At 52.4% G+C, this 27974-nt stretch overlaps 1 protein-coding gene and 1 pseudogene across 4 annotated transcripts; both read left to right on the plus strand.

Annotated features, from left to right (window-relative positions):
- Nucleotides 1–8498: 8498 nt before the first annotated feature.
- On the plus strand, nt 8499–27673 carry LOC139011305 (butyrophilin-like protein 9). 4 transcript variants are annotated; one of them, XM_070416813.1, is made up of 12 exons: nt 8499–8777; nt 9048–9178; nt 13025–13156; nt 17152–17505; nt 19117–19398; nt 22062–22193; nt 22598–22630; nt 22863–22883; nt 23730–23750; nt 23983–24009; nt 25279–25305; nt 26751–27673. In XM_070416813.1, the coding sequence occupies exons 3-12, from the start codon at nt 13045–13047 to the stop codon at nt 27377–27379; spliced, it is 1638 nt and encodes a 545-aa protein (XP_070272914.1). In that variant the 5' UTR covers nt 8499–8777; nt 9048–9178; nt 13025–13044; the 3' UTR covers nt 27380–27673. The 4 variants fall into 4 exon arrangements, with proteins under 4 accessions (XP_070272914.1, XP_070272913.1, XP_070272915.1 ...); XM_070416812.1 differs by lacking the exon at nt 9048–9178; XM_070416814.1 differs by lacking the exons at nt 8499–8777; nt 9048–9178 and adding an exon at nt 10609–10778.
- LOC139010077 (glyceraldehyde-3-phosphate dehydrogenase-like) lies at nt 13253–16188 on the plus strand (annotated as a pseudogene).
- Nucleotides 27674–27974: the final 301 nt, after the last annotated feature.

The raw sequence follows: 27974 nt of genomic DNA on the forward strand, positions 1-27974 counted from the left end.
GAGGCTAATAACATGTTTTTAAACAATGAATGGGTTACCAATGAGATCAAGAAAGAAATAAAAAACTTCTTGGAAAAAAAATGAAAATGAACACACAGCAACCTAACATCTATGGGACACAGCAAACACAGTCCTGAGAGGGAAGTTTATAGCACAACAGGCCTACCTCAGAAAAACAAGAAAAATTAATAACAAACTATTTAACCCTACAACTTAAAGAATTAGAAAGATAACAACAAGAAAAGCCCAGAGTAAATAGAAGGATGGAAATAATAAAGATTAGAGCAGAAATAAATGACATAGAGATTTAAAAAACGAGACAAAAAGTCAATGAAGCCAAGAGCTGGTTCTTTGAAAAGATGAACAAGATTGATGAACCGTTAGCCAGACTCATCAAGAAACAGAGAATGACACAAATAAATAAAATCAGGAACCAAAGCAGAGAAGTAACAACTCACATCACAGAAATACAAAGGATTGTAAGAAAAATACTACAAATAACTATATGCCAACAAGATGGACAATGTGCATGAAATGGACAAATTCCTAGAAAAATACAATCTTCCAAAACTGAATCAGGAAGAATCAGAAAACTTGAATAGGCCAATAACAACTAAGAAAATAGAAGTAGTAATAAAAAAACTCCCAGCGCTAGCCAATTTGGCTCAGTGAATAGAGCGTCAGCCTGCAGACTGAAGGGTCCGGGGTTCAATTCCGGTCAAGGACACATACCGCAATTGCAGGCTCCTCTCCAGCCCAGGCCCTGGTCAGGGCACGTGGAGGAGGCAACCAAACGATGTGTTTCTCTCTGTCTTTCCCTATCATTTCCACTCTCTCTAAAAATCAATGGAGAAATATCCTCGGGTAAGGATTAAAAAAAAACACACACAAAACTCCCAGCAAACAAAAGCTCTGGTCTGGATGGCTTCACAGGGGAATTTTACCAAACATTCAAAGAACTAACTATACCCCTCAAACTATTCCAAAAAATCCAAGAGAAAGGAATGTTACAGAATTTACCAGGCGATCGGAAAAAATATGCAGGAGTACCGGAGGCACAGGAAAACCCATTTATTTCCAGACATTTCACATGTACTGTACCAGTACAGTGACTCAGGGGAGTCTATTTTGAAGAAGTGGCATTAGAAGAAGTGGGGGGTGTCGGTCGGTCAGGTGACGGGAGAAGTGGTGTAGGCGGGCCATGGGTACGCAGCGGCAGGGGGAGTTGAGGATGGGTGAATTGGAAGGGGTCGACCTCAGCGAACGTACCTCCATCAGATTGAGGACGTTTTTAGCAAAGGCCAGCTTAGGAGTACCCTAATTAAGTTAATAACAATGTACCTGGAGAAACCAAGATGGCGGCATAGGTAAACACCGGAGATTGCTGCCGCAAACAACCACTTCAAAAATACAACTAAAAGACAAAACAGACATCACCCAGAACCACAGGAAGGCTGGCTGAGGAGAGATTCTTCAACTAGAAGGAAAGAGAACAGCATACCGAGGCTCAGAGGAGGCGCAGTGTGGAAAATACAAAGGTACGGAGGTGCGTGTGAAGCCGGCTGGTGGCTGAGGGCGTGGTTGTCATTTTCAATCAGGAGGGAGTCTCAGACTCTGAGCTCCAGATCTGGGCGAGTCTCTAGGGACTCAGACTCAAACGGGAGAAGCGGGGTTGTCTGGCATCAGTCGGAACGTGAGGGCAGCTTTCTCTCTGAGGTTTGCAGTGGTTGCTGGGGTTCTGAGAAGCAGAGCCTCTGGGAACGGGACTGAGAGCCACCATAACTGCTCCCTCCACCCGCCCTGTTGATCCCCTGCGACCCGACCTGCCCAAACCCTGCACAGAGCCATTTGCCGGATCGCCTCAGGCAAAGGCTAGATTAGCACCTCTCCAGAGGACAGAAGTTTTCCCACTGCAGACACAGCTGATTCTCACAGCCAGTCGGCCTGGTGGTCAAATCCCTCTAGTATTAACTACAACAATCAAGGCTTAACTACAACAAGACTGTGCACAAAGACCACAAGGGGGTGCACCAAGAAAGCATAAAAAATGCGGAGACAAAAAAACATGACAGAAATGGAGGATATAGAGCTAAAAAATGCACTTTTGAGGGCTTTCAATAATTTGCTAGAAACTGCCAATAAACTTGATGAGAGCCTCAAGAAATCTAATAAGACCCTCGATGTTGTGATAAAGAACCAACTAGAAATTAAGCATACACTGACTGAAATAAAGAATATTATACAGACACCCAACAGCAGACCAGAGGAGCGCAAGAATCAAGTCAAAGATTTGAAATGCGAAGAAGCAAAAAACACCCAACCGGAAAAGCAAAATGAAAAAAGAATCCGAAAATACGAAGATAGTGTAAGGAGCCTCTGGGACAGTTTCAAGCGCACCAACATCAGAATTATAGGGGTACCAGAAGATGAGAGACAGAAAGATATTGAAAACCTATTTGAAGAAATAATGACAGAAAACTTCCCCCACCTGGTGAAAGAAATGGACTTACAGGTCCAAGAAGCGCAGAGAACCCCAAACAAAAGGAATCCAAAGAGGACCACACCAAGACACATCATAATTAAAATGCCAAGAGCAAAAGACAAAGAGAGAATCTTAAAAGCAGCAAGAGAAAGAGACTCAATTACCTACAAGGGAATACCCATACGACTGTCAGCTGATTTCTCAACAGAAACTTTGCAGGCCAGAAGGGAATGGCAAGAAATATTCAAAGTGATGAATACCAAGAACCTACAACCAAGATTAATTTATCCAGCAAAGCTATCATTCAGAATTGAAGGTCAGATAAAGAGCGTCACAGATAAGGAAAAGCTAAAGGAGTTCATCACCACCAAACCAGCATTATACGAAATGCTGAAAGGTATCCTTTAAGAATAGGAAGAAGAAGAAAAAGGTAAAGATACAAATTATGAACAACAAACATGCATCTATCAACAAGAATCAAGTGAATAAAGAATCTGATGTACAGAATGAACAGGGACATAGAAAGGGAATGGACTGACTATTCTTGGGGGGGGGGGGGAGGGGAGTGGGAGATGTGGGAAGAGACTGGACAAAAATCGTGCACCTATGGATGAGGACAGTGGGTGGGGAGTGAGGGTGGAGGGTGGGGCGGGAACTGGGAGGAGGGGAGTTATGGGGGAAAAAAAAAAGAGAAACAAATGTAATCTGAACAATAAAGATTTAATTAAAAAAAAATAACAATGCACCTACCTATACAGTTTAAGTTTTAAAAATTTGGCTCTCAAAAGTAATTTCAATCATTGTACTGTTGATATTTGGCTCTGTTGACTAATGAGTTTGCCAACCACTGTGCTAAGCGAAATAAGCCAGTCAGAGAAAGACAAGTATCACATGACCTCACTCATATGTGGAATCTAATGAACAAAATAAACCGATTAAGAAAATAGATACAGAAACAAAGAAGCATAGAACAGACTTTGAAATCTGAGGGAAGGTGGGGGAGGGTGGGTGGGTGGAAAGTGATCAACCAAAGAACTTGTACGCATATATGCATAACCCATGGACAGAAAAAATAGGGCGCTCCCTGGCTGGTTTGGCTCACTGGATAGTTGGTTGGCCTGGGGACTGAGGGGGTCCCAGGTTTCATTCCAGTCAAGGGCATGTACCTTGGTTGCGGGCGCATCCCCAGTAGGGGGTGTGCAGGAGGCAGCTGATCGATGCTTCTCTCTCATCGATGTTTCTACCTCTCTATCCCTCTCCCTTCCTCTCTGTAAAAAATCAATAAGATATATTTTAAAAAATAGGGTGCTGAAAACCTGGGGTAGGTGGCGGAGTGGCCTGGAGGGGGACATATGTAATACTTTCAACAATAAAGATTTAATTAATAAAATAAAATTACAGACTGTTTGGAAATAAACAATAATAAATAAACTATATATGGGATGTTGTCTAGGGAATACACACAGAGAATAACAATTAGCCTTACATGTATTTATTAGAAAGCAAGAGAGATACAAAATAAATAAGGTCACAGGCCTATAAATCAAGATGTCAAAACAAGGGTAATGAAATGACCTCCCAAAAAAGTAGAAGAAAAAAACCAAAAGATAGCCCAGCCAGTGTTGCTCAGTGGTTGAGCACTGGCCTAGGGACCAGGAGGTCATGGTTCCATTCCGGGTCTGGGCACATGCCCGGGTTGTGGGCTTTATCCCCAGTGTGGGGCGTACAGGAGGCAGCCAATCAATGATTCTCTCTCATCATTGATGTTTCTATCTCTCTCTCCTCCTCCCTTCCTCTCTGAAATCAATAAAAACATATATTTTTTTAAATGTCCACTCAAATAAATAAATAATCCGTGGTTGTGCCAGTGGCCCCTCGTGATATTGAAAACACACATTGTCCACCTTTTGCCTTATTTAGAAACTGTAAATACTTTTTCTCAAAATGGCTTCACCCTAACGGAACAAACAGGTACTATTTGTTAGCCAAAGGCGCCAGGAGAGGCTGTGGCTGACCCAGGGCAGCCCGCCCTGTGCTGGGGGAGGTTTGGTGCCCTTGGGTGTAAAACACTATCTTTCAGAAACGACCTAATCATTTTTTCCCGTTACAACCTCTTTATGTAACTCAGTCTCCGGCAAATTCTGAGCTTGGGCTGGCTCCTTGAAAAAGCACCATCAAGGTGCACCCACCAAAGCCATCCACTCCCCGCTCCAACTGGACAGGACTCCCGTGGGCGCTGCGCTCCCTGGGCCTGCATTCAGCTGGTGGCGCCTTATTCCACAGGGCGGAAGGCAGGAGCCCGGGTTCCCTGTCCCAGCCACTTGTGAGTAAGAGAGGATGCGAAGGGAATCCTGTGAGGTGGGAAGTGCCTGTTGACCTTGGAGAGCTCGTGCTGGTTGGGCAGTGAAGGGTGTGTGCAGCTTTCTCTGCCCCTTATGTTCCTCGGGACCCAGAGAGAAGTCAGTGGGCTTCCCTCTCTCTCAATGTGTGTGTGTGTTCACTCCCGTGTGACAAAGGCACAACGGTGGGTGCCATGCCAGCTGACAGCACAGGGCTGTCGGTCTGACTTCCTTGGAGAACAGAGGAAGGTGTGGAAAGAGGAAGGTTCAGGGGCCCACACTTTGGTGCGGGGAAAGGTTGAGAAGTTAGCAAATCAGTTCCTTCTGCTCCTGAGCCGCGCAGAACAACCACCATCTCCCTTCCTGGCGGTCTCCTCCTCTTTTATGTGTCAACCCACGGCTGCCGGCTTTCTCCGTGAGGAGGAATTTCTGCTGGTGCCTGTGAGAATGCACCAAGGGCCCAGCAGACTGGGTTCCTAACTCCAGGGGCCAGCATTGTAGATGGAAAGAACAGCACCGTCACAGAAAGACAGCTGCCGGCGTGTCCCCTGAGACGTCCATCCAAGTTCCCACTATATCGGGCAAATGGGGAGAAGGAAGAGGGGTCCGCACGGAGGAGCTGCAGTTCACCCATGACATGGGGAGAGGAATGTTGGGCAGGACCTTGGGAAAGAGCATGGATTGGCGGAGAGAAGAGCTGGGGAAGGTGCCACAGGCAAAAGCATGAGGGTGGAAGTGCCAGCTGCATGTGCTTGTCTGGTGACAATTTGGAGCCAAGAATAAAAGGAGAGAAGGTGGGAAATGCTAGGATGAGCCCCGAGAGGCGGGGATGGAGGCGACAAAATCCCTGGATGGGTCTGAAGATGAGGAAAGACATTTTATTTTCAAACTCAGGAGCAGAGGTGGCTCTCCATTCTTCCAAGCCCACCTCCGTACTCACAAGTGTTTTTCTTTTTAATATGTTTTTTATTGATTTTAAAGAGGAAGGGACAGGGAGAGAGGAAGGGACAGGGAGAGAGGAAGGGACGAGGAGAGATAGATACATCAATGATAAGAGAGAATCATTGATCGGCTGCCTCCTGCACGCCCCACACTGGGGATCCAGCCCGCAACCCATACATGTGCCCTGTCTGGGAATCGAACCGTGACCTCCTGGCTCATAGGTCGGCGCTCAACCACTGAGCCACGCCAGCCAGGCTCTGTGTTCACAAGTTTATCTTCAGCTGCTCTAACTGCCCATTCTTTTGCCACCTTTCCTTCCTTGGCAGAAGAGAAAGATTGAGCTCTGGGCGGTATAGTTCAGTTGGTTGGAGACTCGTCCCATGCACCAGCAGGTCATGGGTTCGATTCCAGGTCAGGGTACATACCTAGGTTGTGGGTTCGATCCCTGGTCAGAGCGTGTACAAAAGGCAACCAATTGATGTGTCTCTCTCACATTGATGTTTCTCTCTCTCCCCATCTCTCTAAAAAAATCAATAAGCATATCCTCATGTGAGGATTAAAAATAGATAGATAGACAGATAGATAGATACTAGTAGATAGATAGATGATAGATAGATAGAAAGATAGATAGATAGATGATAGATAGATATATGATAGATAGATAGATAGATAGATAGATAGATAGATGATAGATAGAGAGATAGATAGATAGATAGATAGATAGATAGATAGATATAAAAACAAGAGAAAGATTAAGTCATCTACTTGTGAGTTTGGCATGACTGTATTCCATCTCCCTGGTGCCCCATACTGGGTGGAGATGGCCTTTACGCTGCCCCTGAATTCCCTCAAATGGCCTCATTGTGAGGCTGATGGGCACCAAGGAGACTCTGCCTAAAGGACCCAATGAAGAAGCTGTCACAGGTGGGGGGGGGGTTCTCCATCGTCCACCGAGAGTCCTCTGCTGGTCCAGCCTTCATCGTTCTTGGATACAACCCTCTATGCGTCTCGTGAGGCCTTGGATGGAGATGCCCTGACGTGCAGGCCCCGGCAGGTGGGGTCTCTCCCACTTGCCCCCAGGACCGTGTCTGGGGCCGCAGCATGGACCCTGCCTGCTACCGTGGCACTCTGGCTTCGACAGCCTCCCCCCTCCCCGGGTGGCATGGAAGACCCCAGGGAAGGGTAATGAAAAGCCAGGATTAACATTCCCAAATAGCCCCTCCATAAGGTTGCCATTTTTCTTCAGCCTGAATTGCTTCAGGTCCTTCACACTTTCAAAGGGCTCCTGGCTGCTCCTAGAACAGTGATGGCGAACCTATGACAGAGGTGACACGCGAACTCATTTTTTTGGTTGATTTTTCTTTGTTAAATGGCATTTAAATATATAAAATAAATATCAAAAATATAAGTCTTGCCCTAGCTGGTTTGGCTCAGTGAATAGCCTGTGGACTGAAGAGTCCCAGGTTCAATTCCAGAGATGGGCACATGCCCGGGTTGCGGGCTCGATCCCCAGTAGGGGGCATGCAGGAGGCAGCCGATCAATGATTCTCTCTCATCATTGATGTTTCTATCTTTCTATCCCTCTCCCTTCCTCTCTGAAATCAATAAAAATATGTTTAAATATATATATATATATTAGTCTTTGTTTTACTATGGTTGCAAATATCAAAAAATTTCTATATGTGACACGGCACCAGAGTTAAGTTAGGGTTTTTCAAAATGCTGACACGCTGAGCTCAAAAGGTTCGCCATCACTGCCCTAGAACAACGTTCTCCTGCCCTGCGTGGCATGAGAAGACCTCGGCGATTTGGTCTTATCTGTTCTTGTCCAGCCTTCCCTTCTGCGGGAATTTCCATACACTCCCCCAGCAAGCCACATGCTAACCACGTGCCCCCTCCGAGAGGCTACCGCCTCCCCTGCGCCCTCATCGCTTCCCTGGCACTGCTCCTTGGTTAGTGTCCATTTTAAGTTTCATCTGTCCCTGAGCTCTCCTGTGTCTCCCAGCCCCGGGGACCTGCCTCCGTCACCTGCGCTCACCACTCAGCCCCGTGTCCTAGGACATCTCTGTGCACGCATGAGCCCAGGATGCATGCACCGGCTGCTTGCACGTAACAGGTCACCCACCCGCCCTGGTCACCCAGAGCCTAGCACCTGCACAGGCCACCGAACAGCAGGCATTTCTGGGAGTCCCTGGGGCCGTGTGGCCCACAGGTGCTGGGCGGCCGTGTGCCACTGTGGTTGCAGCCAGGCTGCTGGCACCTCGATCCACCGCACTCCTCTCACTGACACCGAAGTTGTACAGCGGCCTATGGCACAGCGGGGCCCACGGTGAATGGCTGCCTCTTTCCTGAGCTCCTCTCCTTTAGACAATTCCCAGGACAGGCTTCATTTCATTTCCAAGCTGTGTGTGACCAGCTCCTGCAGCTTTACTCACGGCGGTGGCCCCAGCCTATCCTACGCCCTGGCCTAAGAGGAGGGCAGATCTCATTAAGAGCTGGGCACCAGATCTTTCCTAACCCTCAGTTAGTGATGTTTCAGGCCAGTCTGTACCTTTTGCTGTGATGGTGAGGAGGGAGGGGCCCGCTAGCGAGGCCGGCCTGCCTCCCTGGAGCCCCAAGCCCCCGTCAGCCAGCTGAGTGCCCCCCCCCCCCCCCCCCCCCCCCCGCCCCACCGCTCTGAGCATCCGCAGTCTGCCGTCTCTACCAAACCCCCAGGTACCTTTGCCCTCTTTTTAAGCCCTTGGAATGGTTTTCATGGAAATTTAATTCACGATCTGCCTCACAGAGACAGGATGTGACAGGGACTTCCTCCTTTTGTCTATCTCTCGTGGCTTTTATAGCAAAGGGCAGGGCAAGCAGCGGGTGTGTTAAGGTAGAAGGTAGATGGGGACTTGTCACCCGTGAGCTGCCCCTCAACTGGACCAAGACTCTTTACAACGAGCATCTTCTTTGCCCCAGAGTTGGGATCGCCAGGACTCGTCTGCCACTTCGGACCCTCGGCCGCAGCCTGCCAGGTACGTGGCTCACTCCCAGGCCTGTCCGAACCTCCGCCTCTCAGAGCCGGGAAGCAGAAAATGATGGCTGCTTGAGCGAGCACAGGTTGGCCCCATCTTCCCAGCAGGGCCTGGCTGCAGGGAGGGGGTTTGGAGTGTGGCCACGGGGATGCAGCTCCGCTGAGGGCCCCTCTTGGGGAGGTTCATCTGCCTGGGGGTCGGGGTAGAAGCTCCCTGTGGGCCTGTTGAGATCAAACCAAAGCGAGCCAGTGAGCATCGGTCCATCCGCAGCTTGTGGACGGCCAAGGTGCAAACCCTATCCCGGGCTCGGGTTTGGGCGAAGCTCACGAAAGTAGCAAAAGCACAAACTAACCTTTGAAGAGATACTCAAAGCTGAGGGACCTGCCATCTGGAGACCGTGGGTGAGTTCTAGGAACTGGAGAAGCAGGAGGAGCAAACTGGAATGGGTTGGAGGGGGCCGGGGGGCGGGGGGGGGGGAGCGTGAGGAGGAAAGGAATGGGGACACCTGGGCTTCCCCTGGCAACGGCGGCAGCATTTGTGCGCCCGTGTGGCCGAGCCTTCCTTCCCTCCACCCCCCGCCTCCCGGGTCCCCAGGAGGGAACACGCCGAGGCTCCCTGGAGAGCAGGGAGAAGGTGCCCACCAGCAAAACTTAGCTCCCGCCTGAAACCCCCGCGTCTGTCCATCCCCTCCCCACTGACCCCTCCATCTTCCCCGAATATTCAGCGCATCCAGGCCTTTCCCACAGCAGAGCCTCCTCACCCAATCCAGAACCTGAAATCCATGCCCTGTGGTGTCACAGCTGAGGGGGAAGTGCGCCCTCACAGGGTCCTTGCTCTCCGGAGGACCGAGCCTCTAAAGCAGAGGTCAGGAGGGTGAGCTGCAGGCGGCAGGCGGCAGGCGGCAGGCGGCAGGCGGGGGATTTCCCTGCGCAGGATGCAAGGGTGGTTTCTTTCCCAGGCTCTTGTCCAGGTGGAGTTGAAAAATGAAGCCACGGACAAAAGATGGCAAATGAAAATAGTGGAAATTTATTGGAAACAAGTACAGACTCCCACGTGGGGAGGGGGTCCCCAAGGGGGTGGCCCACTGAGCCCCTTTTTTCTAAGGTTTCTTAAGGCTGCAGTTCTTTGCTTCTTGATGCTGCCTTCCAGTTGGTAGAACATCAGCTTCAAAGCTCACACTCCCCCTGTTTCTCCCCCTTCAGCGGTAGAATTCTCTGTCTGCTGTGGAAATCTGTTTCCCCCTTCTCCCATGTGTGGGCATTTCTCTGTTCCCTGTGGGAGTCTGCTTCCTTTCTCCCCGTGCCCGTGGCTTCCCTATCTTCTGTGAGTGGGTGTCTCCCTCTCCCCTTATCCTGTGGCACCTTTGTTCTCGGTGAATGGATGCCTGTTGGCAGCTCCAAGCCCCCACCTACGGGCTCCAAGCCTTCCTCCCCCAAGGACCCTCTTAGGTTCTAAAACTCCCTAAACCCGCCTATTTTACCCCTAAAAGCTCCTTTCGGTAGCACAGGGCATTCAGCCCCTCTGAAGCCCCTTCAGGAACTGCCAGACTGTCTCCCTCTGAGTGAAGGCTTCCCTGGCACAGCCTTGTGTGTTGGGAGCAAAGAGACCACAGGGCACGTGCCTTCTGTTCGAGAAGATGCTGCTCACGCGCTCTAAGGGAGACTCCGTTTTGAGGGGGCTTTTAGAATTCTATTCATTGGCTGGTGGTTGGTTGGTTGGCTCATTGGTTTTGGGGCTGACGCCTGGGGACTCAGTGCACAAGAGGTGCTGTCAGGGCAAGGGCTGTGGCCGGGAGGTCCCTACAGGGGTCACGATGGGTGGGGGACAGGAGACTGAGGGGGCACCCAGTCCTGACACGTGGCACTGCTGATGAGAGATTCAGAGAAACGCAGAGCTTGAACCCCCTCTCCACCACCACCTCTGGCGCAGGCTGGTCAGCTGGCCTCTTCGTGCCTCCGTTTCCTTGTCTGTGGCAATAATAGTCTTAATACTCTGGTGTAGGTAAGTGATTGGTAAGATACTAAGGTCTCGATTTGTGCTAATTTTTTATTACTGTGTGTGTGTGTGTGAGAGAGAGAGAGAGAGAGAGAGAGAGAGAGAGAGAGAGAGACCGCCTCCTCCAGCCTTGGTGACAGAAATCACATGGGTGCATCACAACAGACACCTGCAGTCCTACAGTAATCTCAGGGTCTGGAACACGCTGACAGCCCCAGCCCCCCGGAATATCGGGGCATGCGCTCCTCCTGTGAAGCACACCCGCTCCAGCTGTGGGCCTGATGAGCCATGGCTGCCACAGAGGACTCAGGTCACAACTACCGTAAGACTGGACTAAGTCCTCAGAGCCCGGCCAGTCCAAACAGAGCCGTCAGGTGTCCTGAGCCCTCCTGTCTGGCTGCTGCTAATAGACCTCATGGTCTTGCCCTCCTGAGCCTCTAGTTAAGAGTCCAGAAGTAAAGACCGAGACCCAAAAGAGAAGAGAACGGGAGGAGAGGAAACGCACCCCCCTGTTCTGGGATTCTTGCTGCTGGTTTCCAGGCCTGACACATACATGTTGTTGCCCTCAGCCCGGAGGGTGAGAGGCTGGACTGTCTGGTTATTGTGTGAATAGTCACCGCAGTAGCTGCTGGCCTGGAACACAGCCAGGACCCTCCAGAAGGGACTCTGACTTCCTCCCCCTCAGAGGCCCCCCCGAAGCACAAACCAACTGGTCCAGCCTGTCTCCCCCTCCCCCTTCCTGTGAGCTCCTGGAGGGCAGGGCCCCTCGCCCCTGGCCCACTCACCTCACAGGCTGTCACCTCCCACCCCCATGGTATTCTATTGACCCCGTCCTTCCAGCTCAGGGCCCCCTGGGGAGTCTCCCCTCTCCCATTAAGTCAGCCTCACACCTCCTCTGGCCCCTCTCCTGCTGAATAACCCAGCAGCTTTCAAGTCTTTCATCTCAACCCGGCCAGTGGTGTTGCTGACCGTTGGTTGGGGCTCTGCGGCCACAGGACCACAGGAGCATGTGCCGTGTCCCAGGTCTGTGTGAAAGGAAACCAAACCGCGGCGTGGGAGGGAGAAGGAGGGGGAAGGGAGGCTGAGGATGATGAGAGTGGAAACTTCATGGGGCTCCCTCACCCCTTGGGGTGCTATGATGGAGTGAAAGGAGGGGGATGCGTCTCCGGAGGAAGGTGGAGGGTGGCGAGCAGCTGTTTAGAAGGTGGAGGCGGAGGGGGGAGGTGCTGACTTTTCTTTAGAGCACCCAGCCAAGCTGTGGGAGGCTTAGCGACCCTCTGAGTTGGCATTGGTTTCTTCTATTGTTCAAGCAAAGAAATTGAGGTTCCGCCAGTTATAAAATTTGCCTACAGTCCCACAACTAAACAAAGGACAAATGTAGAGAGGATTGTGTATCTCCCAAGATGCGTCGGCTGCCCGCACTCACTGGCTATAGGACTGTGGGACATGCTGCAAGTCCCAAGGTGGTGTCAGGAGTAAGAGGGACAGCCCTCACCTGTACTGGGGGTGGGTTTCCTGGACCACATGTGGGGGTTGGTGTAGCTAGATGGGACCACACCATCACTGTGGCCTCAAAGATGCCATAGACTCGGGGCAGTCACCAGCTAACCTCCTGGAGGTCACACCTGAGGGTCTAGGACCGGAGGGAGGTGTCCCAGGTGCAGTTGAAGTTGGTCAGCAGCTGCCAGGCATGCGTCCCATTTCTGAGAGATCAGAACTCGGTGTTTGTTCATCTGTTTTGTGGACCTGATGTTCCAGGCCAAGGGAAATGGGAACAGGGCTGGCAGGGAGAGTGAAAATGCATGTGAGAGTTTTTATAGATTTCCCTTTGTAGAAAGTCACTAAATACTAGCTGAGCCCCAGTATAACACGTGGCTCTATTTCTGGCTCTAAAACAATGTGAACCTCAGGAACTGCTTCCTCTGGGACCTTGGGCCCTGTCCCCATGTGGCTCCGTGAGGCCAGGCAAGGCCAGTGATGCCATTAACAGAGCTGCCTGGTAAAATTAGAAGCAGCTCTCACATCCGGCTATGGTTTAGAAGAAGCATGTTAAACTCAAAGGCTAACACAGGCCACATAAATGAGGCATGTGGCCTGCAGGCCACGAGTTTGACATGCTTGGTTTAGAAGAAGCCAGGTACTGGGGTTGTTAAAAACCAGACGAAAGATCATTAAGGCACTGATAGACCTCTGGCCCGAGGGGCCGGGTTCCAGCTCTCCTGTGTCACCCCAGCATCTCTGTCCCTCTACAGGTGACCCTACTGCTGAGGAGATGGTAAAGTCCCCAGTTTCCCTGGACTCGTTTCAGCGGGTACCTCAGCCCAGCAGTCTTGTCTTCCTCATCCACCTCCTCCTCTTCCTCCAGCCTCGGGAGTCAAACTCAGGTAGCGTATCCGATCTGCAGCCCAGCCAGCCAGGACGTGAGCATATCAGCTCCTACCTACCCTTCCTGCAGGTGCTCCCAGCTGAGATCTGTAGCCATGCCGGGTGCTAGTATTTAAGAACATTTCCATCCCAGTGGTTAGAGCAGCCGTGGGCAAACTACGGCCCTCGGGCCGGATTCGGCCCGTTTGAAATGAATAAAAAAAATAAAAAAAAAAAAAAGACCGTACCCTTTTATGTAATGATGTTTACTTTGAATTTATATTAGTTCACACAAACACTCCATCCATGCTTTTGTTCCGGCCCTCCGGTCCAGTTTAAGAACCCATTGTGGCCCTCAAGTCAAAAAGTTTGCCCACCCCTGGGTTAGAGCCATCGGCCCCACACACCAGCCAGCCCCACCCGCAGTGTTCTTTCCCCATCTCTCCAGCCACCCAGCATATTCCTACACACTCCCCACAGCTCACAAGCATGGCCGGGGCAGAGCAAGAGAGTGCCAAGAAACTCTTACTGGTCTGTGCTTGGGCTGAGCCAGTTGGGAAATACTTTTAAATCCATCTGTCCAGCTGTTTGTGATCAGGGTGCAAGAGAAATGTACCCAAGTTTTGGGAGCAGAGCTAAGAGAATCATTTGGGGTTTTTTTTTTTCCCAGAAAGCCAAAAAGAGCCCTAGATAGGAGGACGTGTCTGAGCAGAGCCTTGCAGGGTACATATTAGGCAGAAAGATGACAGGTGGAGGGTAAACTGAGGGAGGGTGCACCCAGGGAGAGGGCCAGGCATCAGGTGTGGGGGTGAGGGAGCTGGAGAAGGAAGCTAGTTGGAAGGGTGTTGGGGCTTCACCCGTGGCCACAAGGGATCTCAAGTGGAGTGAACAAAGAAGGCACCACCATGCCCCACCGAAGTGGGGGTGGATCCATGATGGGAGAGCTGGGAGTGAGGTTTTAGTTAAGCTTGGGATGAATGTAGCTTTTAGCTGATCTTCGAAGGAAGGAAAGGAGGTTCCCAGAAGGCAGAGAGAAGAGTGAGGCATGCTGGGCGGCAGGAAACAGCTCGTGAAGAACGGCAGCAAGACTAGCACCTCTCCTGGGAATTGCAGAAACCGGAGGGACCAGATGGACACGCCAAGAAAGAGGATGATCAAATGAAAGATCCTGGTGAACAGAAGTCTCCACGGCATGGCTCTCTGCTCCTCCTGCTCATCACACAGCCTTGTCTTCCCGCTCAGAGCCAGCGGCAACCCTGACACACAATCGTCAAGGTCAGAGTGAACAACTGTGGCCACCTGGTCACCAGGCTGCTTTTAAATCTGGGAAAGTGGACATCGTCCCCATCAATGACCCCCTTCATTGACCCCAACTGCATGGTGTACATGTTCCAGTAGGATTCTATTCAAGTGCAAAGGCACAGTCGAGGCTGAGAATGGGAAGCTTGTCATCAGTGGAAAGTCCATCTCCATCTTCCAGGAGCGAGATCCCGCCAACATCAGATGGGGAGATGCTGGTGCTGAGGATGTTGTGGGGTCACTGGTGTCTTCACTCCCATGGAGAAGGCTGGGGCTCACTGGAAGGGTGGAGCTAAGAGGGTCATCACCTCTGCCCCTTCTGCGGCTGCCCCCATGTTTGTGATGGATGTGAACCATGACAACTCCCTCGAGACTGTCAGCAATGTCTCCTGCACCACCAACTGCTTGGCCCCCCTGGCCAAGGTCATCCATGACAACTTCAGCATCCTGGAGGGACTCATGACCACAGTCCGTGCCGTCACCGCCACCCGGAAGACCCTGATGGCCCCTCTGGGAAGCTGTGGTGTGATGGCCGAGGGGCTGCCCAGAACATCACCCCTGCTTCTACTGGCGCTGCCAAGGCTGTGGGCCCGGTCATCCCTGAGCTGAAGGGAAGCTCACTGGCGTGGCCTTCCGTGTCCCGCCCACAGTGTCGATTTTGGATCGGACCTGCCGCCTGGAGAAAGCTGCCAAATATGTGACATGAAGAAGGGAGTGAAGCAGGCGTCAGAGGCCCCTCAAGGGCATCCTGGGCGACACTGAAGACCAGGCTGTCTCCTGTGACTTTAACATGATACCCATTCCTCCATCTCTGATGCTGGAGCTGGCATTGCCCTCAATGACCACTTTGTCAAGCTCGTTTCCCGGTCTGACAATGAATTTGGCTACAGCAACAGGGTGGTGGACCTTATGGTCCCCATGGCCTCCGAGGAGTAAGAACCCCCTGGACCACCAGCCCCAGCGAGAGGAAGGGGGCCCTCAGCTGCTGGGGAGTCCTGGCCCCAGATCAATCCCTCAACACACTGAGAATCTCCTGACCTCCACAGTTTCCACCCCAGACCCCTGAAGAGGGGAGGGGCGTAGGGAGCCCTACTTTGTAGTGCACCATCAATAAAGTTCAGTGTACCCCCCAAATAAACATCTTCAAGGAAGGATTTGACCTTTTTTTAAAATATATATTTTTATCCACTTCAGAGAGGGAGAGAGAGATAGAAACACCCATGAGGAGACAGAATCATTGACTGGCTGCCTCCTGCACGCCCCCCACTGTGATCCAGCCAGCAACCCAGGCATGTGGCCCGACCAGGAATCAAACAGTGACCTCCAGGTTCATAGGTCAATGCTCGACCACTGAGCCATGCCAGCTGGGCAGGATTTGACTTTTAGGTTAAAAATTTTAAAAAAAGTAAAGTGCCCTAGCTGGTTTGGCTCAGTGGACTAAAGGGTCCTGAGTTTGATTCTGGTCAAGGGCCGTACCTTGGTTGCAGGCTCAATCCTGTGTGTGGGAGGCAACCAACCCATGTTCTCTCTCTGTCTCTCCTCCTCCCTTCCACTCTTTCTAAAAGTCAATGGAAAAAATATCCTTGGGCCCTAGCCGGTTTGGCTCAGTGGATTGAGCATCAGTCTGCGGACTGACGGGTTCCGGGTTCAAATAGGGTCAAGGGCACGAACCTTGGTTGCAGGCTCCCAGCCCTGTTCAGGGGCATGCAGGAGGCAACCAATCGATGTGTCTCTCTCAGATCATTGTTTCTGTCTCTCCCTTTCCTTTCCACTCTCTCTAAAAATCAATGGGAGGGGGGAAAGGAGACATATGTAATACTCTTTGTAATACTTCAAGCAATAAAATATATATATATATATATTAAAAAATCAATGGAAAAAAATTTCCTCGAGTGAGGATTAAATATATATATAATCTCCTCAGGTGAGGATTAACAAAAGAAAAGGCAAGGAGCCCCATAGATTATTATTATTATTTTAAAAATATTTTTTTTATTGGTTTCAGAGAGGAAGGGCGAGGGAGAGAGAGATAGAAATGTCAATAATGAGAGAGAATCGTTGATCGGCTGCCTCCTGCACACCCCCCACTGCAGATCAAGCCTGCAACCTGGCATGTGTGCTTGACCGGAATCAAACCTGGGACCCTTAAGTCCATGGGCTGCCGATCCATCCACTGTGCCAAACCAGCTAAGGCCCCATAGATTATTTTAATACCCTTTGCTGTTACAGAGGCTGTGTATATGTACACTATAAAAAATATAAAACCAGACAAAACAAAAAAAGAAAATATTCCCATTATTCAGAAATTACCAATTCATTTCTTTTTTAAAAACATATTTTTATTGATTTCAGAGAAGAAGGGAGAGGGAGAGATAGAAACATCAGTGATGAGAAAGAATCATTGATTGCCTGCCTCCTGCACGCCCCCTACTGGGGATCAAGCCCGCAACCAGGGCATGTGCCCTTGACCAGAATCAAACTCGAGACCCTTCAGTCTGCAGGTCGACGATCTACCCACTGAGCCAAACCGGTTAGGGCCAAATTCCTTTCTTTCATGACAATAACTTGTTCAAGAAACCTGATGGCTGTCTTGTAGGGTGTCTCACCTTCCTCGTCCGAATGGTTTACTGCAGATTTCTGAGCTGCAAAGGGATATGACAAAGGCCTATATGTGAGGAGAGCTGTATTTGGCCATTGTTCTGTCTTCTTATCCTAGAGGAGGTCAAGGTGATTGGCCCTGGGGAGTCCATCTTGGCGAATGTTGGGGAAGAGGTGGAGTTCCCGTGCCACCTGTCCCCCTACCGAGATGCGGAGCACATGGAGATCCTCTGGTTCCGGAGCCAGGCCTCCAACGTGGTGCACCTGTACCAGGACCGGCGGGAGCTCCCGGGGCGGCAGATGGCGCAGTTCCAGAACAGGACCACACTCATCAAGGACGACATCTTGGATGGCGCCGTGATCCTGCAGCTCCAGGACGTGCTCCCCGCCGACCAGGGCTCTTATGGGTGCCGCTTCCTCTCCCGCGAGGACTCCTTCTCCGGGGAAGCTGTGTGGGAGCTGGAGGTAGCAGGTGCGTGAGCTGTGAGCTGGCCGAGCGCCAGCGGGGGGGGCCGTAGGGAAGGGTCCATTGGATGTAACTGCTTGGCTTCAGAGTAGACGGGGAAGCGCGGAGAACAGGGGAATTGCTCTGTTAAAAAAATTAGGAAATGAACAACAAAATGTTGTTCACAAAAAAAAAGATACACAGATAGCCCGTAAACATATGGAAAGATGATTGATCCCTTTTACTCATCGTGAAAGGCAAATTAAAGCCACACTGACATGCAATTTTTTACTTCTCAGTCTGGCAAAAACTTTAAAATTGGTGGGATTGTGGGGAGGAGCCTCTGCACCATGTAGACAAAGTTCAAGGTCCCAAAGCGCCAGGGCCTGGGGATTCAGCGAGTGCAGGGTCGTCTGCGCACCTACCTTTGAACACCAATTTCACCTCTAGGAGTTTACCCTGAAGAGACACCGCCCGCAGCTAAATAGAAGAAAGGCATAGGGATAAGTTTAATCTGTGTAGCATTCTTTGTAATTGCAAATTAGCGGGAGCAACCTCAATGAGCTAGCGCGGGTGCTGAGTGTGGCCCGTCACATGTGGGATGATCCATACCGCGCACCTGGAGACACAGCAGCTCTGCGAACTGGTGCGGAGTGATTTCCAGGTTGTTCAGACAAAAGGAAAGCAAGATGCATGAGATGTTCTATAGTGTGTAAACTTTAGTGTAAGAAAGAAGGAGAAACACTGCATAAGACAAAACACAGGGAGGATACGTAGAAAAGAATGAAATGAGTTCCCTAAGGCAGGGGCTGCGAGGGGATGGAAAGGATGGAGAAAGGTCTGGGGCTCTCCTGACATACATCTTTACAGTATTGGCATTTAAACCATATTAACGTTTTGCATATTTAAAACGTAAAGCTAGCACCACAAGGATGAGTCGATAAAGGAATGTGTTTATCACAGGCACTTGAGCCGTGGTGGGATTCAGGAGAGAGAGAAGACAAGCTGTTGAACTCTGGGGAGAGATTATTCTTCATTCTCGGGGACTGTCCCTTGCATAATATGACTAAACTAGAGGCCCAGTGCATGAAATTCGTGCACTTGGGGGGAGGTCTCTCAGCCCAGCCTTACCCCCCCTCACAGACTGGGAGCCCTCAGGGGAATGTCCTACTGACAGCTTGTGTCTGCTGGGGTGGGGGCGTGCTCCAAGCTGTGCGGAGGCCACCGGGAGCACACCCCTAGCCCTGCATTGTGTCTGCTGGGCTGAGGGCATGCTGCCTGCCCAGACACCCTCTCTCCCTCCACCGCTGGGGTGTGGGACGCTGGCCTCGTTGCTGGGGCAACAACGCCAGCGTCCCGCCCCGGCTGCTATGGGCGCCACCATCTTTGTGACAGAGGGACAGTTAATTTTCATGTTACCCTTTTATTAGATTAGATGTCAGTAGCCCCTTCGAGTGCCTCCTTCATGTTTCCAAATGTTCCAACGGACTCCTCGTTGGCAGTCCGTGGGTGGAGGCTAGGAGCCCATGTGTGCTCAGAGCAGTCATAGTTCGTGATGCCTTATGGTGACTGCAAATGATAAGCTTTAACCAAAACTTCTGGAAGGAGCCTAATCCTTCCCACTCCTGCCTCTCCCAGGAATGGGGTCAGACCCTCACATCTCCCTTGAGGGCTTCAAGAAAGGAGGCATTCAGCTCAGGTGCAGCTCCAGTGGCTGGTACCCCAAGCCTCAGGCTCAGTGGAGAGGCCACCTGGGACAGTGCCTGCCTCCGGAGTTCGAAGCCATCACCCAGGACGCCCGTGGCCTGTTCAGTCTGGAGACATCTGTGGTCGTCCAAGAGGGGGCCCACAGCAACGTGTCCTGCTCCATCCAGAACCCTGTTCTGCTCCAGAAGAAAGAATTTGTGGTCCAAATAGCAGGTCAGTGGGTGCTGGCTCACTTTCATCTTCCTAATCATCACATCCTCCATGTCCATTGTCCCAAAGTCCATCTACAAGGTCACAATAGTATGGGGGCCTGGCTGGGGTGAGCTGACCTTGACATCTGAAAAGCCAGCAATTTGGATATCAGGAACCTACTAAGAATGCAATTGGCAACCCCACCCGTAAACAGAGAAGGCCCCCGAGAGCCACCATTACAAGACCACCAGCTAAAACCCAGAAACCCTACTCACAGGAGGCAAATGTTCCTAATGTGATCCCTAACAGTAGTTACTGAGGCCCGACAATGTGCTCCAAACCCCTATCCTCAGTTCACATTCCAGTGGGAGAAACACACAAACAGGTGAATTACATTGTACATTAGAAGGTGTTAGGCCTGTATGGAATAATGAAGCAGGGAAGACTGATAAGACAGGGTGGGGGGTGTGTGTGGACTCAAAAGTGGTGGATCAGGGAAGAAGTCAGGCAGTGAGTTGAAGGTGAGGCCATCATTTAACATCAAAGTCTTTTTCTGAGGCTCCCGCTGAAAGGTTTAATGTTCATGGCTCTAGTTGTTTTTAAGTCTTGAGGACAAACCCAATCTATGAGCCGTTTATCCATATAGGGTCCAAATCAATAGTTATAATAACAGAAAGAGATTTCATCCTTATAAATGATGATTTATCCTCAGGTAAGAGGACTTGACAGTCCACATAGTTCATTTAAATATGGCTGGCAGTTGGGGTGGCCATCTGTGTTAGCTAATTGTCCTTTTTACTTATTTATCTATTTTAGAGAGAGAGAAAAGGCAGGAAGAAGGGAGAGAGAGAGAAAAAAAAATCTACTTGTTGTTCCACCTACTTATGCATCCATTGGTTGAGTTTTGTTGGTGCCCTGACCCACAACCTTGGCACATTGGGATGATACCAACTGAGCACCCAGCCAGGGTGACCTTAGCTGATGGTCCTTACCCAAAGGGAAGCTAAAACATCGCATATCTTTATGACAAGGATGTAGCTACAACTTGGAGCCAGGTGCCTCCGTGAAATTCCCAGGACACAGGATAGAGGTGTTTTCTCTTGGATGTTTACATTTCAAAGAGATGGCTTTGAGCTCCCGAAGAGAAACGTTCTGGGGTGTAAAGCTGGCTGGTGGGAGGCTTATTTAGCTTTCAAAAGAATTTGCATACATCTCAATAGGCTAGAGAAAAGATTTACAAGTTTTCCAAAGAAAATGGTCTAAGAAAGGGGAAAGGGAAGGGGACGTCTCTTTTCTTACACCAGGGAATTTTTATTTATTTTTTTAGATGTGTAGATGTTTTGTTGATATCAGAAACCCAGTTTGCTTCTTGTAAACACTTAGCTTCTACGTCTCATCACATCTTTGGAAGAATCGATAGCAAAGCCGCGCACGGGGCTTTATGAAGGGTGTGAGTCACATGGATATCTATTAGGGGGGCGTTGAGGTAGAGGGAAGAGGAAGTGCAAAGGTCCTGAGGTGGGACTGTGTGTGGCTATTGGAGGAGGTGGGAGGGGAAGGAACAGGGACAAGATCAAGGGTAGCTGGTCAGGGTGGCATCACATCCTGAGACTTTGCTCTCAACCTGAGGTGAAGGACCAATCCGCGTGGCCCAGTAGTTTCGTACCAGATAATAAAAATGCACGGCTAGAAAAATTAAACAAACAAAAGAGCACATTGTGCTAAGTGGAATGTCAGACACAAAGGGACACCTGTTGTCTGATTCCACTTTCATAAGGTAGTTAATTCATAAAGACGGAAAGTAGAATAGAGGTTCCCTGGGTAGGAGGGCGGGGACCTGGGAAGTGAGTGCTTACTGGGGACACTGTTCCTATTGTGACCCCTAACAGTATTTACTGAGGACCAACGACGTGCTCCAAACCCGTCCTCAGTTCACATTCCAGGGGGAGAAACACACAAACAGCTGAATTACGTTGTAGGGAAGAAGAAGAAAAGTTCTGGTGGTTGCACTGAACTGTAAGCTTAAGAACGGCCAAGATGGTACATTTATGTGATGTGTATGGAACCACGATAACAAGAAGAAAAAAAGTTTTAAAAGGCCACTGAGATGAAAGCACCAATTTTTTATAATTACTGCCGCAGACACAGAATCACCCTGTTAAACTGTCACTCGGGTTTCCAAAGGGTTAGTCTCCGTGCTGCACCTGTGAACTGTCGGCAGCGGCCTCCGAGGGGACCCGGGGAGGAAAGGGCGGGCTGTCCGTCCGCCCGCGCGGCTTTGCCATCGATTCTTCCAAAAGCGATGAGACGTAGAAGCCAAGGGTTGGCAAGAAGCAAAGTGGGTTTCCGGTATCAGCAAAAGCCCTGGCCCGAAGGCGCCGGGCGACAGCAGTCAGGGCGGGGGAGGGTCATTGACTCCCCGGTTCATTCTCCCCGGCGCCCGCTGGTCCGTCCCCAGTTTGCGCGCTTTCCCTCCCCGCGGAGCCGGTCCAAGGCCCCGCAGCTCCTCGGGACCCACCTTCCCCGAGCCTGGGTGGCGCCCCTGGTCGGTGGCGGCGCGGCCCCGGAGGCTCAACTCCCCAACCCGTCGCCCGCGGGGTTTCCCGGCCCCCGGGGCCCAGCCCCCGGGGAACGGAGCGCGCAGAGACGCCTCAGTCAAGACAACGCCCGTGGGTGTCTTCCAGACGCGTTTCTCCCCGGACCCGCGCCCTGGAAGACAGCCTTCCTCTGGACGTCGGTGGTCGGCCTGCCGCTCCTCCTGGCCCTGCTCGCGGCGCCGGCGCTGTGCTTCTTCCAGCGGCAGCGGCGGGCGCTGGGTACCGCGGGGAGCCGTGCGCGCGGGGCGGGCGGGGCGGGCGGGGCGGGAGGGGCGGGGCGGGACGGGGCGGGGCGGGGCGGGGCGGGCGCTGGGTACCGCGGGCGGGGCGGGGCGGGGCGGGGCGGGGCGGGGCGGCGGGCGGGGAGCGGGACGGGGCGGGCGCTGGGTACCGCGGGCGGGGCGGGGCGGGGCGGGGCGGGGCGGGGCGGGGCGGGGCGGGCGCTGGGTACCGCGGGGAGCCGTGCGCGCGGGGCGGGGCGGGGCGGGGCGGGGCGGGGCGGGGCGGCGGGCGGGGAGCGGGACGGGGCGGGCGCTGGGTACCGCGGGCGGGGCGGGGCGGGGCGGCCGCGGGGGCCCTCCCGGGACTCTGCCCACACCTGCTCCTTTCCTTTCTCCGTTCAGAAAAGCTGAAGGTGCAGGCGGACAAGGACCGAGGTGAGCGGGATGAGGCGCCTCCAGAGGGGCCCTGGGCAAACAGGGGGAGTCAGACTGGGCGGCTTGGGAGCAGCGCGGGGACGCCCTCGCTTCGGAGCCCGGGCCCGCTCCCCGCGCGGTCCAGCCCAGCCTGGTCCCCAGAGCGCGCGGGGACCGAGGCTGTGCACTTTGGAAAGCGAGGCGTCAGCGTTTCGTTGATGGAGATTTCCTCTTTTCTTCGTTCCTTCTCCAGGGAAACTCACCGCGGAGCTGGGTATGTTCTGGGCGCCGCGCGCACGTAACGCACCCCATGCGCGGCCTTTGGACGGCGATAGATGGCAAAGATCTCATTCTTAACCCGTCCCTCCGCGCCTCCCCATCCTCTCTCACAAACGGACTCTAGCGAAGCTGCCCCGGAGGCCCGGCCTCACTCAGACCCTCTGGACAGACCCTCCCAGCCCCTTCCCTGCCGCTCACAATTCCACTTAAAGGTGTAGCCCTCTGGCTCATGTTCCTAGGATGGCCTTCTATTTTAAATGCAAGTGCCACTGGCAAGGGTGGCACCGTGAGCTTGCACGGAAGTGGTATAGCATATAGTATCGTCTACAGGAGTGCGTAGCGCTGCCCTGCTCAAGGGCATTTACTTTTAAAAGATACAGGGCGGACAGGTCAAAGGCATGCATTTCCAGTGGCAAATGATCAGTCCTGGCATCCGGCCAGGAGAAACAACTCAGTGTGCTGTCCGCCCCGTCCCTTAAATAATGCACCACGCTCCTGAGGCGCAGGCGGGCTGCGCTCCGTGGGGGGACTCAGCCAGGACAGCTGGTGATTTCAGGGCGGATGAGCAGTAGTTTCTTCAAACCAGACCTGAGCCCTGGGAAGAGGCTCCTCAGTGCCAAGACCTGCTCCCACTCCCACGCCCCTCCCGCGGTGGGGATTTCTGCCCTAAGAGCAAAGACTGGGACAGGTGTAGGGATCCTGCAGGGGAGGGTGCAGAAACTGGGATGGGCTTGAGGGGAGCGGTGGGATAAGACTGAGGAAACACCTTCCCAGTGGCCTGGCTGCCTTGGGAAATGGTCCAGCCAGCCCAAGGCTGATGCGTCCTCTGTTCTGCTTATAGGAAAGGTGCAGTCAGAGCTTGGTAAGTGACCCCTCTTGGAACTGTTCCTTCTTGTCCACCTTTTAGCATCTGGTTACCCAGGTACGTTCTGGTCTCCCAACCAGGTGTGATGGCCAGGCTGGAACCGCTGGCTCTGTGGGCCTGGGCGGCAGGAGGAAGGGGAGGGGGCGGAGTGGGTGCAAATTCCACCTGTGAGCAGGGAAGCTGCAGGAACCTGGTGTTCTAATTCCGTGTTTTTCCTTAACTGCTTCAGACTGGAGGAGGGCTGAAGGCCAGGCTGGTGAGTGAAGTCCATTTCTCCCCCATTGTCCACTTTACATCTCAGCGTCCCAGTCACTCTCTCTGATCAACCAAACCACATCTCCTCCCATTTATTCCACAGCCTCACTCAGCATAACTTAGTCTATGCCACTGGTAGAGGTTATATTCGAGTTTTTCATATTGTCCTGAGGTGTATGCATACTGTACAGCATGGGTGCCAAGCCTGGCTGCAAGTAAGAATCCCCTAAGCTCCTGGTGCCAACCCTCAAAGACTGACCTGTGGGTCTGGGGTGGGCATGCTACCCCACACGTAAACATTTCTCCCTGTGTCTCCCTCCATCCCCCCATAAAGCAACCAATCTAAAACCCACCTCTGTTCTGTGTATTCTTGCAAAATGTGCACTTGTTTTGTGCACATGCATTTTAGTTTATGTAAATTACCTTTACATCTCATGCTACTCCTGGCTTTTCTCACCATCACGGTGTTTTAATACCCATCCTGCTGCCACATGCACATCTGGCCTGCTTCCCCTTGGTGCCGAGCCTCCATTTCAGCCAGCCGCCCTCCTGAGGCAGCAGCCAGCCTGCTCTAACCCACTCCACCACACGCAACACAAGCATGCCGCCTTCTGGCTGTGTGGAGGCTTCTCCGGGATGGACGCCCAGGAAGGGGATTGCTGGCCCAGGGAGGATGTCGCCAAGTAGGATAGAGGGGTCCCGCCATTGGCAGTGCCTGGAGCCCCACGTGCCCCGTTCCCTGTGAGCCAGGTGCTAAGCTTGCCAGGCAGTAGAGAGCAGTGATTCTCGCTGTTTTCTCAGCGTGCATGCCTCTGAACACTAAGGAGTTTGGGCACCTCATGTGCTAGTTGGCTGGTGGGGGTTCCTCTTCTGAGGTGAATGGCTCCCGCTAAGAAAGGAGGCAAGACAGGTTTCCAGAGGACGCGTTAGGACAGGAGCCAGCCTCAGCGGGGCCTCCTGGGGACCGAGCTGGCCAGTCCCAGGCGGAGGCTTTCTCTCCATCCTGCAGACACCCGCACTGCTTGTCCTGGGCTCTGTGCTCTGGTCCCACCCTCCTGAGCACACTTTGGCTTTGCATGCAGCTTGGGTATAACCTAGCACCGACACCAGCCCCTTACTCCATCCTGAATCCTCCGGAAAATGGGCCGAAACCAGCTGTCATGGTGGGAAAGGGCTCTTCAGTGTTACAGTGTCCCTCCTGCATCCCTCACAGTCCCAGGGACACCGACTCAGCCCCCTGAGCCTCATTTTCCTCTCTGTTTGGTTTCAGAGTGGAGAGCAGCCCAGCAATATGCAGGTAACTGGAGGTGGGGCCAAGGAATGATGTGACTTAGGTTGGCTGGACTTTAAACAGAGGGAGGTGGAGCGACCTGAGATTAGAGGAGGAGTCTGTCCAGAAGCCGAGTATGAGCCTGCATACACAGACACACAAGTCCACTTGCACAGATATAACACCACCCACACGCCTGCGTATGCACATATGCACACATACATGCTTGCATGCATAGATGTGCTTAGCTCACACAGGTATACATTGGTGTGCACATACATACCCCCACAAGCATATATCTTTCTTGGTCTTATTAATCCTCACCAGAGGATATTTTTTCCCATTGATTTTCGTTGAGAGTGGAAGGGAGAGGGAGAGACAGAGAGAAACATGATGTGAGAGAGACACCTCGATTGCTAATTGGTTGCCTCCCGCTTCTGCCCTGACCTGGGCCGGGGATCAAGCCTGCAACTGAGGTGTGTGCCCTTGACTGGAATCAAAACCACAACCAACCCTTCAGTGTGTAGGGCCCACGCTCTAACCACTGAGCAACCAGCTAGGGATCTTTCTTGGTTTTACTGGGTCTTTCCATCTGCAGGAGGCTGTTTGCAGGAGCCAATGCAGAGTTGCAAGGAACCTTTCAGATGGTCTGGCAGAGGGATCCTTTGGGTTCCCATCCATCAAATGGGTGTGTTCCGGCAGCTATGGTGATGGCAGGGTACTGGACTAGATCATCTCAGAGGTCCCCTGCAGCTTTAAAATCCTAGACTTGTGCCCTAACTGGTTTGGCTCAGTGGATAGAGCGTCGGCCTGGGGACTGAAAGGTCCCAGGTTCGATTCTGGTCAAGGGCATGTACCTTGGTTGCGGGCACACCCCCAGTAGGGAGTGTGCAGGATGCAGCTGGTTGATGTTTCTCTCTCATTGATGTTTCTAACTATCCCTCTCCCTTCCTCTCTGTAAAAAAATCAGTAAAATATATATTTTAAAAAAATAAAAAATAAAATCCTAAAATTGCTGTAAAACTGAGGCAAACACACACACACACACACACACACACACACACACACACACACACACCTGAGGCTCAGAGCTCAGTGATGCTCTCTAGGCCACACTGATGGTGAGACAGCTGGACTAGCCCAGCCCAAGGCTCCCTCCCCTGGACCAGGACTTGAGGGCCGTGAGCTCCCCATCCCCAGGAGCCTGCCTGTTGCTGTCTCTCCTCTCCAAGGCACTGGCACCAGGCACCGGTATAGAATTCAGGAACCTTCCAGGTCAGGAAGGAAATAGGGTTCCTCTTATCACATTCAAATGCCCCGGGTGCCTGCAGGCCACTTCAGTCTCCCAGTGTTTGGGGTGACGGTGGGGGTGAATATTCCACCAATTGCTCCAAACATAGAGGTTGGCCAGTTGGGAGGAGACAGGTAGGGCCCGGCACCCTGCAGGGCACTGACTCAGAGCCTCTGCGCAGTGAACGTGACCCTGGATTCGGCCTCAGCGCACCCCAGCCTGGAGGTCTCCCAGGACGGCAGGAGCGTGTCCTCCCGCGGGGCGGCCTTGTTCCGGGCGGTGCCGGGAGACCCGCAGCGGTTCACCGAGCAGACGTGCGTGCTGAGCCACCAGCGCTTCCGGACCGGCCGCCACTACTGGGAGGTGGACGTGGGCCGGCGCAGCCGCTGGTTCCTGGGCGCCTGCCTGGAGGCGGTGGCGCGCGCGGGGCCGGCGCGCCTGAGCCCGGCCGCGGGCTACTGGGTGATGGGGCTGTGGAACGGCTGCGAGTACTTCGTGCTGGAGCCGCAGCGCCGGGCGCTGTCCCTGCGCGTGCCGCCCCGGCGAGTGGGCATCTTCCTGGACTGCGAGGCCGGGAAGCTGGCCTTTTTCAACGTGTCCGACGGCTCCCACATCTTCACCTTCACCGACACCTTCTCGGGGCCGCTCTGTGCGTACTTTAGGCCCAGAGCCCCCGACGGCAGCACACGCCCCGATCCGCTCACCATCTGCCCGTTGCCCGTTCGAGGAACACGCGTCCCCGAAGAGGAGGACGGTGACACCTGGGCACAGCCTTACGAGCCCTCGGCGCCCCCCATGGACCCTTGGTGAGGCGCGCGCTCGCCGGGGTGGAGGACTAGCCGCCAAAATGCCAGCAAAGGCGACAGACAGACAGCACAGCGGAAGGGAAACAGACAGGGGCTTGGCCTGCGTAGATGTGTCTGTGTGTTTATAATTTTCTTCTTTTAAAAAATAGGCAATTCCCAAGCTTGTCTGTGTGTATCATAGGATTGAGAACATATTGATGTTGCCAGGAGCCACTGTGCTCACTGCGCAAAGGGGGAGGAAAGGGGGAAGGGGGGAGAAGGGAGACATATGATTGCATTAAAGATATCCATTAACTTACATATTTGTATACAGCGTATTTATTTTCTAGTTCATAAGGAATGAATTCACCTAGGGCTCATATCCCAGTTTTAAATGTCAATTCCCACTAACATGAACTTGGGAAATGGCTGATTTCCGGGCTGGGACTGAGAAAGCACAAGGCGGATCTGGACCGTTTTGTGCCTTAAAGTGTAAACGTGCTCAAAAACTGATGGGACACAGCCAAGGACACAGGAGCGAGGTGAAGAGGCGCCGCTGGCCATGGCGGGACGATTTGAACTTTAAAGAGAATCTTTTTAAAAATATATTTTTATTTATT

Source organism: Myotis yumanensis, unplaced genomic scaffold, assembly GCF_028538775.1.
Source record: "Myotis yumanensis isolate MYYU_CA2020_CCGP unplaced genomic scaffold, mMyoYum1.0.hap1 SCAF_5, whole genome shotgun sequence".
NCBI classification, from domain to species: Eukaryota; Metazoa; Chordata; class Mammalia; order Chiroptera; family Vespertilionidae; genus Myotis; species Myotis yumanensis.

Excerpts from the sequence above, each read along its gene's own strand:
- LOC139011305 (XM_070416811.1), top strand. Across the intron at positions 17,506-19,116 it reads GTGGGAGCTGGAGGTAGCAG|GAATGGGGTCAGACCCTCAC; the intron begins GTGCGTGAGCTG and ends TGCCTCTCCCAG. Across the intron at positions 19,399-22,061 it reads ATTTGTGGTCCAAATAGCAG|ACGCGTTTCTCCCCGGACCC; the intron begins GTCAGTGGGTGC and ends GGTGTCTTCCAG.